At 34.6% G+C, this 17,107-nt stretch overlaps 1 protein-coding gene across 1 annotated transcript; it reads right to left on the bottom strand.

The window, feature by feature from the left end:
- Positions 1 to 11,373: 11,373 nt before the first annotated feature.
- Positions 11,374 to 16,001, bottom strand: LOC116143389 (SKP1-interacting partner 15). Its single transcript, XM_031428840.1, has 2 exons — positions 14,748 to 16,001; positions 11,374 to 11,829 (listed from the first exon to the last, which is right to left on the bottom strand). The coding sequence occupies exon 1, from the start codon at positions 15,871 to 15,873 to the stop codon at positions 14,749 to 14,751; it is 1,125 nt and encodes a 374-aa protein (XP_031284700.1). The 5' UTR covers positions 15,874 to 16,001; the 3' UTR covers positions 11,374 to 11,829; position 14,748.
- Positions 16,002 to 17,107: the final 1,106 nt, after the last annotated feature.

Here is a 17,107-nt window from a genome sequence, read left to right as displayed (position 1 = left end):
CCAGGTCTGTTTTCATGAATATAATATTTATTTAAAAATATAATTTATCATGGAAATAGAATTTTGTAAATTGGAGTGGATAGGGTGAAGGCTCTGAAAATTTTCGGTGTACAACACCAAGTAAATTACATAAATAACCTTCTTTTAATAGCAAAATTTTCATTGACTTGTATGGAAGTTTGGTCTAATCCAAAATTTCCTAATTTTATAAAAAAAAAAAAAGATTTTAAATTTTATAGAAACTAATTCAAAATATTTTAATTAATTTCTTAAATATTCATTTAATAATTGACAGTGCAATTAAAAAAAGAAAACAATTCGTACGGAAGGGCGTTTGGTTGAAAGGAAATGGTAGGGTGACAGGGACGTGGCAGAATGAGAATATAACAGAAGAAAAACAAGACAGAGTATTCTTCAAGGAAATAGACACGTGGGAGAAATTATGTGAGGATGGCATATTTTGTAAATGTTAATGACTGAGAGGTGTCACCGTGTCAATCAGTGACAGTAGAGGTCCAACTCCAATTACCTTCTAGAGAAAGCCTATGAGATTAGATAGGTTTTTTTAAGTTGAGCCAAGGCACGCTAAAGTATGGTTGGCTCGAGACCTTTAATAAAAGATACCAAAATGCGACAATTGCTATTTTAAGGGGCATTTTCATACATCATGAGTAAATGGGGTTATAAAGAATTTACCATCTTATTTAATTTTTATTTAATCAGATTAATTTTATTATTACTCCTATGGACGTGATGGGGACTTTTGAAAATTATTTAGGCCCTTTGGTTCACTTTTTTTCCTCATCCTATTCAATTATCTTATCCAATCATATCCAAATACATATTTGTTTTAATATTCAAAATTCTCTTCAAAAGATAATACTATTCTTATATTTAGATTATTTTAACCCTCTAAATTTGTTAATTTAACTAAACACCCCCAACAATAAAAGTTTATAATTGACAAAAACACTCTCATCCGCCTACATTTGCCAGATTTCGATCACCACTACAGGAAGGTGGCTAGAATATGTTGTAATGACGCACTACCAACTGGATATGATTGGTAGTGTGCCGATATGGCCATTGATGCCGTCAATGATAGTCAAGTTAACGGCCAAAAGATCGGGTGGTTGTAGATTTGGCCTTTTCTTGTGGATTTTACCGGAAAAGACTAGATCATCACACTACCGGCTAGATCTAACCGGTAGTACACCATTACACTAGATTTTAACCACCTTCCAGCGGTGGTGACCGGAATCTGGCAAATGTGGGTAAGTGGAGGTGTTTTAGTCAATTTCTAAACTTTTTTTTTTGTTAGAGGTGTTTAGTTAAATTAACAAACCTAAAGAGTTAAAAATAATCTAAATATTTTTCAGAGAATGCTATTATAAAATATACAAAAAAGCTTTTCAAAATACTAATCAACTCGAATTTTTCCAAAAGACTATTCTAAAAACTTCCAAAATAGTGAATTAAAGGGAGCCAATTATTAAATTACCAAAAATCTTAAGACTCCTTGATTAAAGGGTTTTCAATATTTTTTAAAAATCGTTATGATATTTGAGACTTAAACAAACGAAATTAATCCTAAAAGTATATATTAAAAGTATGAAATGATAAACTTTTTTATTATTATTATTAAAGAAATGCAAGTAGTGGGTCAATAATTTCTTGTAATGTTTCAAAAAGGTTTCAAAAAGGCAAAACTGTCTACAATATGAATATCCAGAGTCCAGACACATGTAATGCGTTTGAGATTCATAAACCCTTGCTTAACTTTCACGACACATATTATTATTTAATTAATTAACTTTAATTAATCACGTAATACGATATTGTCAAATTTCCATGATTCTGGGACGGCTAATCTCGTCAAATTCAACATTATTATACTCTTTGGTCACATTCATGACGTAATTTAATTAAATTTTCTCATATGGGTTAGGGAAGACTTTGGTTAAAATTTATAATAAAATTAATTAGTGAATTGATTCCATGGAATCCAAGCTTTTNGCATATTTTGTAAATGTTAATGAAGGAGAGGTGTCACCGTGTCAATCAGTGACAGTAGAGGTCCAACTCCAATTACCTTCTAGAGAAAGCCTATGAGATTAGATAGGTTTTTTTAAGTTGAGCCAAGGCATGCAAAAGTATGGTTGGCTCGAGGCCTTTAATAAAAGATACCAAAATGCGACAATTGCTATTTTAAGGGGCATTTTGTGTACGTCATGAATAAATGGGGTTATAAAAAACTTACCATCTTATTTAATTTTTATTTAATAATAGTATCAGATTAATTTTATTGGGTGTGTTTAGTTTATTATTTTAGATGGAATTTTGGAAATAATATTGGATAGTTGGATAGAGGAGTATTACGAGGTAAAATTTAAAAATTTATGAAAAAGCCCATAGGTTTGCTAATTTAATTAAACACCCTAATATATAAAATGACAAAAACACTCTCACCACCTACAGTGCCAGATTCCTGCCACCACCGTCAGAATCTGGCAGGAAAATTTCGTTACAACACAAATCGGTCGGATTTGTGTCCTAACACATCGCTATGGCCTTTTCCGGCCAGATCCACCACAGATCTGGTCGGAAAAGGCCAGTTCTACGACTAAATATTGTCGTCGACAGCCGAAAAATGTCAAAAGAAGTCCATCTTTGGCCGTCAGCGATGACCAAAGATATGGCCATCGTTTTCGGTCAACGATGGCCAAGATTTGGCCGTCATTGACTGTCAACGACGGCCAGATCGGTGAACTTCCGACCATTTCTGGTCGACAGGTAGGCCGTTGTACAGATTCCGACTACCATCGACGATGGTTGTCGGAATCTGGCAAGTATGGGTCGCGGGGGTGTTTTTGTTAATGTTTAAACTTTTTTCAGGGGGTATTTAATGAAGTTAATAACCTTATGGGGTCTAAAAGTAATTAAAAAATAGGCTAATATTTCTGGAATAATGTGTCAAACATTATTTGGAGAATAGGATTGGGAATATGGACAGAAATAATAAGCCAAACGCATCCATTATTACTCCTATGGACGTGATGGGGACTTTTGAAAAGCATTTGGGCCCTTTGGTTCACTTTTTTTCCTCGTCTTATTCCACTATCCTATCTAATCCTATCCAAATACACATTTGTTTCAATATTTAAAATTCTCTTCAAAAGATAGCACTATTCTAATATTTAGATTATTTTAACCCTATAAATTTGTTAATTTAACTAAACCCCCAACAATAAAAGTTTATAATTGATAAAAACACCCTCACCTATCCACATTTGTCAGATTCTGGCTACCACCGCTAGAAAGTAGCTAGAATCTGCTCTAATAGCACACTACCGGCTAGATATGGTCGGTAGTGCACTGATCTGGCCTTTTTCGGCCAAATCCATTTGTCTATCTTAGCCATCGACAATCATATCTTGGCCGTCGTTTGACTGTCAACAACAGCCAAGTTGATAGCCAAAAGATCTGGCGGTCGTACATTTGGCCTTTTCCGGTGGATCTGGCCGAAAAAAGCTAGATCATCATAATACTGGCTAGATCCAGCTGATAGTGCGTCATTACGCCAGATTTTGACCACCTTCCGCAGTGGTAGCCAAAATCTGGCAAATGTGGGTGGGTAGAAGTGTTTTTGTTAATTTATAAACTTTCTTTTTATTAGGGGTGTTTAGTTAAATTAACAAACCTATGGAATTAAAAATGATCTAAATATTTTTCAGAAAATGCTATTATAAAATATACAAAAAACTTTTCAGAATACTATTCAACTCAAATTTTTCCAAAAACTATTCTAAAAACTTCCAAAATATTAAATGAAATGGAGCCTTTTGATTGCTTTATTAAATTACCAAAAATCTTAAGACTCCTTGATTAAAGGGTTTTCAATATTTTTTTAAAATGGTTATGACATTTGAGACTTAAACAAACGAAATTAATCCTAAAAGTATATATTAAAAGTATGAAATGATAAACTTTTTTATTATTATTATTAAAGAAATGCAAGTAGTGGGTCAATAATTTCTTGTAATGTTTCAAAAAGGTTTCAAAAAGGCAAAACTGTCTACAATATGAATATCCAGAGTCCAGACACGTGTAATGTGTTTGAGATTCATAAACCCTTGCTTAACTTTCACGACACAAATTATTATTTAATTAATTAACTTTAATTAATCACATAATACAATATTGTCAAATTTCCATGATTCTGGGACGGCTAATCTCGCCAAATTCAACCTTATTATACTCTTTGGTCACATTCATGACGTAATTTAATTAAATTTTCTCATATGGGTTAGGGAAGACTTTGGTTAAAACTTATAATAAAATTAATTAGTGAATTGATTCCATGGAATCCAAGCTTTTAAAAGAGGAATATACTGTTTCTTTAATTCGTCCATTAGCAAAAGGTCATTATGGGTGCGTTTGACTCCCTATTTTTATCCATATTCAAAATCCTATACTCCAAATAATGTTTAGCTGATTATTCCAGAAATATTATCCTATTTTTTAAATTACCTTTAGACCCTATAAGGTTATTAATTTCACTAAATACCCCCTGAAAAAAGTTTAAAAATTAACAAAAACACCCCCATCAACCCATATTTGCAGATTCCGACAACCACCGTCGGTGATAGCCGAAATCTGTACAACGGCCTATCTCCCGACCATAAATAGCAGGAAGTTCACCGATCTAGCATTTTCCGGCCATATCCACCACGGATCTGGCCGTCAACGATAGCCAAAGAAATGGCCATCGTTGACCAAAAATGACGGCCATATCTTTGGCCGTCGTTTTGGTTTTTTTCAGCCATCGACGGCCACAGCAGGCCGTAGATCTGGCCTTTTCCGGCCAGATCCGTGGTGGATCTAACCGGAAAATGCCATAAAGATGCGTTACGGCACAGATCTGACCGGTCTATGCCGTAACGAAATTTTTCGGCCAGATTCCAGCGGTGGTGGCTGGAATCTGGCACTGCAGGTGGTGGGGGTGTTTTTGTCATTTTATATATAAGGGTCTTTAATTAAATTAGTAAACCTAAGGGTTTTTTCATAAATTTTTAAAATTTATCTCGTAATACTCCCCTATCCAACAACTCAATGGGTGCGTTTGGTGTAGTATTTTGAATAGGATTTTGAGGATAGTATTGGATTGTTGGATAGGGGAGTATTACGAGGTAAATTTGAAAAATTTATGAAAAAGCCCTTAGGTTTACTAATTTAATTAAAGACCCTACTATATAAAATGACAAAAACACCCCCACCACCTGCAGTGTCAGATTCCGGCCTCCACCGCCGGAATCTGGCCGGAAAATTTCGTTACGGCATAGACCGATCGGATCTATGCCGTAACGCATCATTATGGCCTGTTCCGACCAGATCTAGCACGGATCTGGCCGGAAAAGGCCAAATTACGGCCTGTTATGGCCATCGACGGCCGGAAAGGCCAAAACGACGGCCATCTTTGGCCGTCACTGACGGCCAGATCGGTGTAATTCCGGCCATTTATGATCGGAATTTAGGCTGTTGTACAGATTCCGGCTATCACCGGCGGTGGTTGCCGGAATCTGACAAGTTGGGTTGATGGGGGGGTTTTTGTTAATTTAAAAAAAAAATCAGGGGGCATTTAGTGAAATTAATAACCTTATGGGGTCTAAAAGTAATTAAAAAAATAGGGTAATATTTCTGGAATAGTGTGCCAAACATTATTTGGAAAATAGGATTGGAAATATGGATAAAAATAGGGAGCCAAACGCACCCAATACTATCCCCAAAATCCTATCTAAAATACTAAACCAAACGCACCCTATATATCTCTAAAGAATACTCCAATTAAATATTCTATAATTTAGGTGTAAATTAAAATAAAGAATTTAGGCAGGCAGATAATTATATATGAGCAAATAGCATCTTGCTATATTCTTTTTGCACTCTTTTATTATAAAATATTCCATTAAATGAGGAACCATTTAATTTAATCTATTATTCCCTTTGAGTTTTGCATCCAACATCTTAAGCATTTTCAAAATGATACGACTAAGTTTCTAGATAAAAGGCAACAATCTTTATTCTTATAGTCTTATGCAAGTACACATGTTTATAGCCGTTAACAGTGTTTTTCATGTATTATTGTACACTCAATCTTCGGTGTGAACATTATTAATTTTTTTTATAATTGGATTAAAAGTGAGTATTTGATTGCTAACTTCGCAAACTTTAAAATTAAAAACCATAGATCAAGCACTCACATTTGGTTTACATGTTCAAAATTTCAAGATATTTACACATGATAATTTTCATTTGTATATATATATAGCCTTCCATATGTTGTTTTATTTATTTATAATTAGGGGTGTCTAAACCATCTAACGAGTATTTTAACCAATCTTTCAGAATCCTAGAACTACCATCCAAGTAAGAACTTAAATGGTCATCTCTATTAACAATGTGGGGACTCGAACTCGAAAAACCGTGTTAGATCATCTTCTTGTTTTTTTATCCTTAAACAGACTCGAACTTGGAAGATCATGTTAGATCCTCATTTTACTCTTTTACCATTGAGAGAGACTCGAATTTGAGAAATCATATTAGATTCTCTTTTTACTTTTTTATCATTAGATCAACAAATAGTGTTTCATTGCTAGCAACTGAAAGCAACTTTAGGTGATTGATAGACATTCACTTTGTTTAAAATAAAAACGTGAGTGTTGATGTCTTGGATTTTTCATGGATTTCAAAATTGTGTATCACCATTTGCCACTTGTAGTTGCTTAGGCCTTATCGTGCTTATAACTTGAGATTAAACATAAATCTTTGTGTTATTCGATATTAATTAGGCCTAATAAGACAATTAACTTTACTTAATTATCACATTTGGATACTTGGATATGTTCTTTTTACCCTCCTTCTACAATGTTCCACTGCTGTACTTATCCAAAATCTTACTGTTTGTCCCCTGCATATCAAATTACTTATTTACTACCCTTTATCATGATAAGTTTAAAGAAATTAAAGTAATAAAGTAATAAAAACATAATAGAATTTGGGTGAGCAGTTGGGAGTTGGGACATCTTCTCTTTAGCATCTTTAATTAATTATTAATTATATTTAAAGAAAAAGATCACCCCACCATCAAAACCCTTCAGGAATCTGCTCAAATCCGTGGATTCAATATAATACTTAAAAAATTCATCAATCACTTTAAATTTTATTTTATTTACAAATTTAGATGAATGCCCTTTTAGTAAAAATCTTTTATACATTATAATTTTACGAGATTATGGAGGCAAGTGGAGGGTAAGTAAATCTTGAGCAGACATAATTAAGAATTGATTCTCATAATTGGGTTTCCCTTTTGTGAGATTCCAATGGCCCATTTTTAAGTCAATTTTGTGGTGGCTTAAGTGATTGACAGAATGGTGAAAACAAATTAAGTATCCCATCTTATCAAACTCTGTTGTAAATTTCTCGTGTCTAAGCATTAAGCACACGCAAGAGTGCTTTTTTTTATTTTATTTTTTTGTGGGTAAGTACAAGGGTTAGCATTGTCAAATATTTTATACAAAAATTAACAGATTTGTCTTTTTTAATATGTTTAAACACGTCTAATATCATTAATTAATCATAACTTAAACTAGTTTATAATCGTCTGACTCCTCTTGGTTTAGTACTTCAACTAAGTAAACAACACTCAAAAAGTAAGTTAGTGACAACGAAGAAATATGTATGAACTTGTAATTAGGAGTGAAATTGAGTCGACTCGAGTCGATTATCTAGGTATTCGAACTTTACTCGAGCCCTTAGTACAGAATTCGAATTCAAGTTCGAGTTTGACCAAGCTTGAGGAATCGAGTTTGAAACTCAAACTCGATACCTAAAATCGGAATTCAACTTCATATAATTGAGTTTTAGTCAAGCTGTAATCGAGTTTTATTTGAGCCTTAATCGAGTTTTATTATTCGAGCTTTAATCGAGTTTAAGTAATAGTTGCAATCGAGTTCGAGTATTCGAGCTTTAATCGAATTCGAGTATTTGAGCTTTAATTGAGTTCGAATTCGAGTCCAAGCAATTTTGTGGGGATTTTGGACCACCAAAAACTATCCACACGCTTCAGAAAACTGCACAAACAACAAACAACAAAAAAATTCCAGAAAAACTTGGACGCTAATGGCCAAAAACCGACTGTCCCTTGCCAGAAACAATCATTCGACACCGACAAACGGCAAACAACCAAGGCAATCCAAGACCAAGGTTTTGAAGACCAAACCAAGACGGTTTAAATGGGACCAACCATGGTTGTTTCCAATTAGTAAGTTGATCGCAAACAAGATTGAAAAATGCCTATTTTCGCGAAAAAGCTGCACCCTTTTTCGGCGAATGACGAGTTGAACAATGACAAAAAGCACACAAATGGAAAGAGGAGATCAAGACCTTTCTAACGGTGGGTGGGGCGTTGATTTCCAATGTCGATAACGTCTAGAATCAGGCTTACAAAAAACCAACATGAGCGCCAACAGCAGGTGAGTTGAAAATAAAAAATTCACTTAATCAAAAATTAGTAAATGGAATACTAATAATAGACAACATTACAAATTTTAAATTACTCAATCATCTCAGGGAAAAGTCTATTGGAAAATATCACTAAATAAATTAGTCTTATGCATTTACCCATAATGCGAACATACAATAAGAACTAAGAATGACAAACATAATTTTCAAAGGGAAAATAACAGATAAACAAACTCAAAAATCTACAGAACCAGAAATCACACATAACCAAACAGAAATCTGCAATACCTAAGAGGCTGATACTCTGAGAGGAGATTAAGCAAGACGGCGATCGGCGAAGGACAGGGAAGAAAACGGCGATGGGAAAGACGATGAACGGAAGTTGCAATTTCAGTTTTTAAAGAGAAATGACAAAGAATGAGATAAGAGATATTTGTGATTTAGGGATTTAAATTTTTATTCCCAAATCATGTTTTACATTATTTGAATAGGGATGGATTTGCAAATTTTATAACTTATAACTTTTATATGACCCCTATTACTTTAAAAACTATCTACTTAACCCTTGAGCTTGAAAAAACTCGCTAACCTTTCGAGCGAATTCCACTATGATCGAACTCGACTCAAAACACTACTTGAGCTACTCGAACTCGAAGTCAACTCGACTAATGCTGAGCCGAGTTTGAGTTAAAACCGAGCAAAACTCGAGCCGCTCGCGAGCGGTTCGACTTGGTTTTCACCTGTACTTGTAAAGATAAAGTACATGTATATGGATCACAAAGTGAACATTTCCGTTAACTTAAAAAGGGGTAAAATTAACCACTATTGTGACCTAATGGTAAAAGAGCATAATAAGATTCCATGAGCTCCTGAGTTCGAGTCTTTCCAAGCACTAATAAGGGTGGTCATTGGAGCTTTTACCCAACCGACAGTTCCAGGGTTTCGAAGGATTAGTTGAGATATGTGCAAGTTGATCCGGACACCCCAATGATAAAAAAAAAAAAGGATAAAATCGCCAAAAAAATATATTTGATAATGAAACACTTCGCATAAAGTAAAAGGCGAACAAAATCTAATTGAGCAGTGGTAAAGTCTAGCATTAAGATAATTGATTTTTTGTTGTGTAAATTTGTGTTAAATGTATATTTGCATGTGGGTATGGACAAAATGTGTCTAAAGAAATTAAGAATTGTGTATGTCTTGTAATTGGATTGGATAAATTTGCACATATCTGAAAGATTAAGCGCCAGGTCAAGATTACTGTTTCACAAACATACGTATAAACGAGTCCCCACTTTACATTTTGGGAAGAACAACTACAGTACAAGTAAAGCGGCGATGACCAAAATTTATACCGCAAACAAAATGCTTGTAACCATCAATATAAATAACATTTGTTTTTTGACCCCTTGCTCAAGCCTGCAACCCTTTTTCTAAATTTAGAACTACAAACTGTGGGCGTGGGAGATTTCCAAAAAATTATTTTCAAAATCCATGTGCATACATTCACTTTTAATACCAATTGCTTTTTGTTTGATTTCATCATTACGAAAATAACTCTATTACCATTGTTCCATCATCATCAGTAGTAAATTTTATAAGAAAAAAATGTGAATAAAATCTGTTAAAAGTTTGGGTAAACTCCATTGATTAACAAGTGTTTAATAAAATAAAAGGAATTAAATTTAATTTTAGCTCCACTCATTGGGGCATTGGCTACGTAGATTGTGCATAAACATGGAACATGATACACCGTCAACGGAATTCAATTGGGTTAATGGTCCATTTCGCTCGAAAAGTCCAGTGAACAAATAAAGCAAGCGGGGACCCATCAGGATTTTCTATATCTGGTGATGGAGAATTGTGCGCCTTTCGATTGTGATGTAAAAAGATGAAAATACAATTTGAGATGTACTTAAATAGTTTTCAATTGGCATAAATTAATAGTAATTTAAAAAAAAAAAACCCAAAAAAATAAAATGAATTATCCACTTAAAATACCCTGTGGTCCAATCCAAATATACTTTTTTCATTAAAGATAAAGAAGAGCCGACCCGGATCCATTTTTGAGTGGCTTCGGAAATTATTTTTCAAATAGTTGAAATGTAAAATTACCCTTGGGAGATCGAGTGATTGGACAAAGACTTTTAAGAGTATTACTATTACTAATAGGGATGACCACTAGAGGGTACACTTAGTTGTTAACTTAAGGGTCCAAGGGATTAATCGAAGTATGCGTAAGCTAACTCGGAAACCCTCGTCACCAAAAAAAAAAAAAAAAAAAAATTCTATTATTAGATTGATATAGTCCCTATTTAAAATTTAAAGTATTTATCAATAGGGTATGAATTATTTGTCAAACAAAAGTTTCTTATTATCCAGAGAGAGGATAGGCTCCCTAGTATGGTCCCAGTAATTTAGGTTTTTCCCAAAAAGTTGGACGATATTTAATTATTTGTCACGTTTTTATGCCTGTGAAATGTGAATGCACATGATTCTGCTTAACATATTACTGTATTATATAGGTCATATTAATATTATTAAAAATGTAATTAAAATTTTAATCGGTTAATTTTTTTTTAATAAACATCTTTAAATCCTAAAAAGTGAAGTTAGTTCTTTGATCATTGTATTGATATGCAAATCCATTCATTTACAAAACTTTAAGTAAAATTAGGGTGATATATATCTTGATATCGTCACCAATTGTTATCATCCAGTATGAGCATTTCATTTTGCAGAGTAAAATTTATGATCTATGTTTAAGAGTATTTTATCAATTTTCTATGAAATTATTGGGTTAATCTTGATGTGAAGAAACGTAGAGCATATACTGTTTATTTGATGAGAGAAGAAAAAACTGTTGAAGCTTCAATCATGCATCTGGGCTGTCCAACAGATCCCTTCATAAATAAATTTTGCATTGAATAGTTTACCGTAAAACAAGCAATCCTCTCGATGTTCATTTTATTGATTTTGCATCATTGAAGGAATTGATTTCGCCAATATTATCGCCCACCAGCTTTAAGCTGCCCCCAAGTTTTAGTAGGAGAAGAGCTCCGCGATTTAAGTGTCATATACATCATTGGTTCGGTAGAGATTTGAGTTTAATCTCTGATTCAATCTAACATCAATCTTGATCCTGGCCGAAGTGTAGGATTAAGATTTTGTTTGATAAGGAGATCATGGGGCTCGGAATTTCTGTTGCCTGAGAAAGCTTCCAGTTGGGTGGGGAGAGAAGAAGCTATGGGATAAGCTTCAATTGCCTCTGCATATAGCAAGATGGTAACTCCAGAAATTATAAACCACCTGAAAAACAACTATCCATGAATTATAGGACACTGGAAACTTCTAAATGTAGATATATTTATTTATTTAAAGGAAACAGGAAATTATGTTAAAGGAAAGAGGGACACAGAAGTGGATAAGACATCCACCAAGATGTCATATCATCCCCAAGAAGGGAGGCAAAAGAAGCTGTACAAAATATATCCATAAAACTTTGTATTAAGCTGTGCAAAAAGACATTGATTGGTATGTGAAAAGCAACCCACAAAACAACAACAAAATCAGCAAAACTATTCCAACGTAGGTGTATAAAGAACAAGCATCTGGAAATCTCTTGTACCTGAAGTTCACAAGACTTGTACAATTAGAATACTTAATCCCAGATTGTCCATATCATCCAGGGATTTCAGCCATAATGGTTCCAGAGGGATCCTTGCTTGTATGGTATTTATTATCAAAACAAAATTTTTGGCAATCTTGATTTCCCTACTATTCAACTATAGCAGTAATTTTCACTTTGTTCAACATAAAGCTAACTGTCAATTATACATCATTTCCTCAGTTTCTTAGTAACCAAAGAAACAAACAAGCAAATAAATATCAAAGAAAATAATCCATTTGTATCATCATCTAGTTAATACATCCATAAACACTCTGTCATCCAAAGAGTGACCACATCCATCCGTAAATGTACAAGGGAATTATCCACCACAACACCATTCAGAAACATATCCACAAACACTATCAAATCATCCAAACAAAATACACCCCACAAACCATACACCATATTATCAATAAATAAACTCAGAAAATAAAAAATCATATCTGCATCCAAAAAACATAAAAAAACCCAATAAACCAACAATTGCATTAACTGAGATCGTTATTTTGCCAACAGAAGACAGATCTGGGACAGAAAAAAGAGAAGAGCGAGCATAAGGGAGGACAATGAGAGATGGCCGATAAGTAATACGTGAAAAGTGAAACCATGCAGAAGGACTGAGAAGAGAAAAGAGGGTTGACCAAAAGGATTTGAAGTTAAATTTATTAATACCAGAACTATTTATGGTTAAATTACTGTTCAACCAAATTTAGAGCAAGGCTATAGAAAAGTGAACAAGTAGCCCACTAAAGAAGGACAAGTTTAGCTGAAAAAAAAAAAAAAAAATTACAGTGTGTATATAAGAAAGCTCAAAAATAAAAATAAATACAACTCAAAATAGCAGCCATAAGCTTACTATCAAAACCAAACATAGCCGAAAACTCCCTCCCAATTTAAATGAATGAAGAAACAAGAAGTATCTTGAAACTCTTGTCAGTGAAGTTGAAGTCCAAAGGGTAGCTAAAAGTCTGACTCTATCCCACAAGGATTTGAAGTGTTCCTCTATTAATGTCAAAGATCCGTTTCCTCTCAATACAAGACACTCCCTGATTTCACTGATTCCTACATAGATTCTATAATGTGACATGGCAAAATAACAAACAAAATCACTAAACTCTAACAATAAAACACCACAAGAAATATCAGCAACACATTCTTGTCCCTACAACTGCCCAAACAAGCAAACAAATGCAGAAAATCATTGCAGCAGTATCCCAAAAGTTAACACAACCATAAACATCATCAAATCACCCAAAAAAACCTATGAACCAAAGCACATAATATAAATCTACTAGAATAATAAAAAGAAATTTACAGCAACGAGAGAACCCCCGAGGAAATGTGCAATTCACAATACCCAAGATGTGTGGTCAGCTAAGAGAAGGCAGATCAGTGATAGGAAGAAGAGCGAAAAAAGAATGAAAGAGAGGACTCTGAAAGAAGACTGATAAATGATAAGAGATACTGTGAGTGAGGATACTGAAGAGATAAAGTGAGTGTGAGAGAGGGCTTGAAATACTGACTTTCTACAAAAAATATCCATTTCCAGTTCACAAGGTTCAATTAAATGAAGAAACAATACACTTCCTCATTTTTAGTGATTGGTGAGTAAATTCTACAAACTGAGAACTGGGATGAAACAAACTCAGACAAAAACAACAGACAAACTAGCAACAATATATTCTTGTCACCATTGATTTAACACTGAGGAGGGCTAACAAAAAGAATAAAATATGGAAGCAAAAAACCAAGGAGTAGGTGAAAACTTTAGTCATCACAGCGAAATTCAATCAAATGCATTGCCCTTTTTTTTTTTTTTTTTTTTCTTTTTAAATTTAAAAATGTGGTGTATTAGAACATAGGTCTGAAATGTAACTTCTACTTCACCTGAAAATTTTGCAATTTGCAACTACATTGCACCTTCAACACAAAATTTCATCCACAGTCTATTAACTAAAACCTTGCATCTTGTTTCGCCAAATGTTCTGGCACATCATAATATAGACGTCATGCTGCTGTTCAAGCTTGGTTATTGTGAATGGTGATGACTAATTCTAAGATCATTAAAAAATATCGAAACTCCGCTGAACTCATGATCCATCAAGTTGCCAAATTCAATTAAGAAGATGTCGAGGTTAATCTGATAAGAAAGACAATGCAAAAAACTGACACAAACATTCACCAGGACAAGGCATCATAAAGATAAATCACAACACTTTTGCTGTAATGATGCATTTTAGAGTCATATAACTCTAGGCAGTCACAGACTAGCTCAAGCATTTATAGACATATATATACCATCTCCCTTTACTCTTTCACTAACTCCTAACAAACACTAACACAAAAACATCCATTTTCTTTCCACTAACAAGTAATCTTAAATTTTCATCAATGCATAGAAACTACAATTTAACAACAAAAATCAAAAGTAAACTGAACTCAAAACACTAAATCAAAAACGAAAATTCTTTCATTAATTTTAAAATCAAATACAACATCATCTAAAACTTATCTCAAATTGCATTGCCATCCAAATTCCAAAAAAAAAAATACGAACCTCAAGGCACCGCATTGAGCCTTGCTTCCAACACAAATCCTCGACTCGGCCCATCTCCGCTTGCTGCCAGTCCATCAATCCATCTCCAGTCTCCTCCGCCTCCTCCTCCTCTCCCACATTCCCAGAGCGCCAATTTTCCAACTCTCTTGGCCGAAAAACAAACCCTATCCCCTATTCCAAACACCTTAAACTTACTCGATTCTTGAAAAAACTTATACATCGCCCCCGGCATTCTCCCTGCTTCCTCCCATTCCAGCAAATCCAAGTCCAATCTCAGTATAATTATCGTCGAACACGACGAGTTCAACGAATACGACGATTTCAATCCTCCGATCATCAAAACCCTATTCCCAATTCCGCGAACTAAACGCGGCCGTTTCAATATATCAAACACGTCTCCCCACTCGTGCTTCTCTAAACAATACCAAAACTGTTGCGAATTCGTTAAGGTCGATAACTTACATGTGAATAGTTTCCATTGACTTCTCCATGGTGATCCGACGTCGCACAACGCGTACACAGAGTCCGACATCATAACCGGACTTCGCGGTTTGGACGGAAGATTCGAGGAGAACTTTAGCCAATAATGAACTGAGTTGGAATAAAACAACGCGGCGAGTTCAGTGAGCACCATAACTCGGTTCACCGAGTCAACCAGAACTGATCCGTGTTTTGACCAGGCTGAACCTAACTGCGGCAGAACCTTAAATTGGCGAGTCAAGGGATTACAAGCTATGAGAGATTTGTTCGACTCGGGTGAGCCGGGTGAGTCACCCCAGACATAAAGGAGTCCTTGCGAGGAAGCCACAGGCTGTAGCGATCTGAAAGGGAGAAAGCTGAGATCGAATCTGAGCCATTGGTTCTGGTTGGGATCGAAAACGTGGAGGCCGGAGGTAACAGAATGGGACACGTGGTGGTGGTGGCGGTGGTGGTGCGGGGGACGGAGAGCGAGGAGAGAGAGGGGAGGGTTTTGTGTGGAGATGTGGTGTATGAATGATGGTGACGTCAGGATTTGATTGAAGAGTTTGCAGACGGATCGGCAGACGACGATTTGACGAAGAGGGAGAGAGGAGAAAATCTGTTGAAGCGTGTCTTGCGGGAGAGCGTAGATCGGGGGCGCGTCCATCGACCGCGAAGCGGAGTATCACAGGGGACTTTTTTTTCGGTTTGGGGTTGAAAATTTGAAACTTCGAAATAATGGAGAAGTTGTGTGAGAGAGAGAGACACTGAGGTTTCTAATTCTGGTGCGTACTACACAACCTGCTGCAAGAATCTAAATACACACGCGTATCTACTTTTTATTACCATCCAGGTGCCCTTAACTAAGGATTTCTTTTTCACCCCTTCTGTTTTATAAATAATCTATTTAGTCCATTACTGCTTCGAAATGATACATTCCTCCAAAAATACAGGGACGTAAGTGTATATTCTGGAAACTTTAGTTTCCTAAAATACAGAAGCCAAGTTAACCCCATTGAGTAGTGGAATTCCGTACCAAGCAAGGATTATTGTAGTTTCGGAGAATCTAAGTACAAGAGAACTGGAATGGAGAGCTATCTCTCTTTTAAGGTAAGAAATTTTCTTGTATACTTCAATTTGTGCTTAACTTGATTCTGTAATTGCAAATATTTGGTTTGGTTACTGTGACATTCAAAATGAGTTGTCATGCCTGCTTTTAATTATTTTTTATAAAATAAAAAAAATAAAGAAGATTATCTTATCTACTTAAACATTTAAAATTGGATTACAATCTCGCGACTTTGAAAATTAATCGTAAATTATTCTGTTGTCAATCAATTGTATGATAATAAAAATATTGTTAAATTATATCTTAATGTATAATTAAACATACGATGATGAAGTGTTTTTTACAATTAATTTTCACCGTGTTAATTATATGTCGTTAAGAGTTACATTATTAATCTTGTAGTGTAGCCAAGTATTAACTTTCAGTACAATCCAAGAAAACTATGATATACTTTAGTCTGTAATTAGAATAATCGGTAGTTGGTACCATAAAATGCGTTATTTTTGCAATGGATTTTAGTCATTAAAAGCCTGCTTTAAGTTTACGGGCCGGAACAAGTTTGACCATTGGGCCTGGTTAGTTTCATCCAAGTGCAATATTACTAGGCCTTTAATTTTGTAATGAAAGAAACATAAATATTTTTTTACAAGTATAGTCTTATAATTGAGTCATGCAAATATATAAAAGTTACATAAAACTTATGTAAAATAATTATTGTACGACTATATTGTGAACATAATTTATCCTATTATGTTTCGGAACACATAAATATTGGTTATGACCATTGATCTTGGTTGGTGAGACCAGGACTAAAAATATCCTGACGCAGTTG

This window comes from Pistacia vera, unplaced genomic scaffold (assembly GCF_008641045.1).
Source record: "Pistacia vera cultivar Batoury unplaced genomic scaffold, PisVer_v2 Contig43, whole genome shotgun sequence".
Classification (NCBI taxonomy): domain Eukaryota; kingdom Viridiplantae; phylum Streptophyta; class Magnoliopsida; order Sapindales; family Anacardiaceae; genus Pistacia; species Pistacia vera.
The sequence above is the reverse complement of the archived record's forward strand: the minus strand, read 5'-3'. Positions and strand labels throughout refer to the sequence as shown.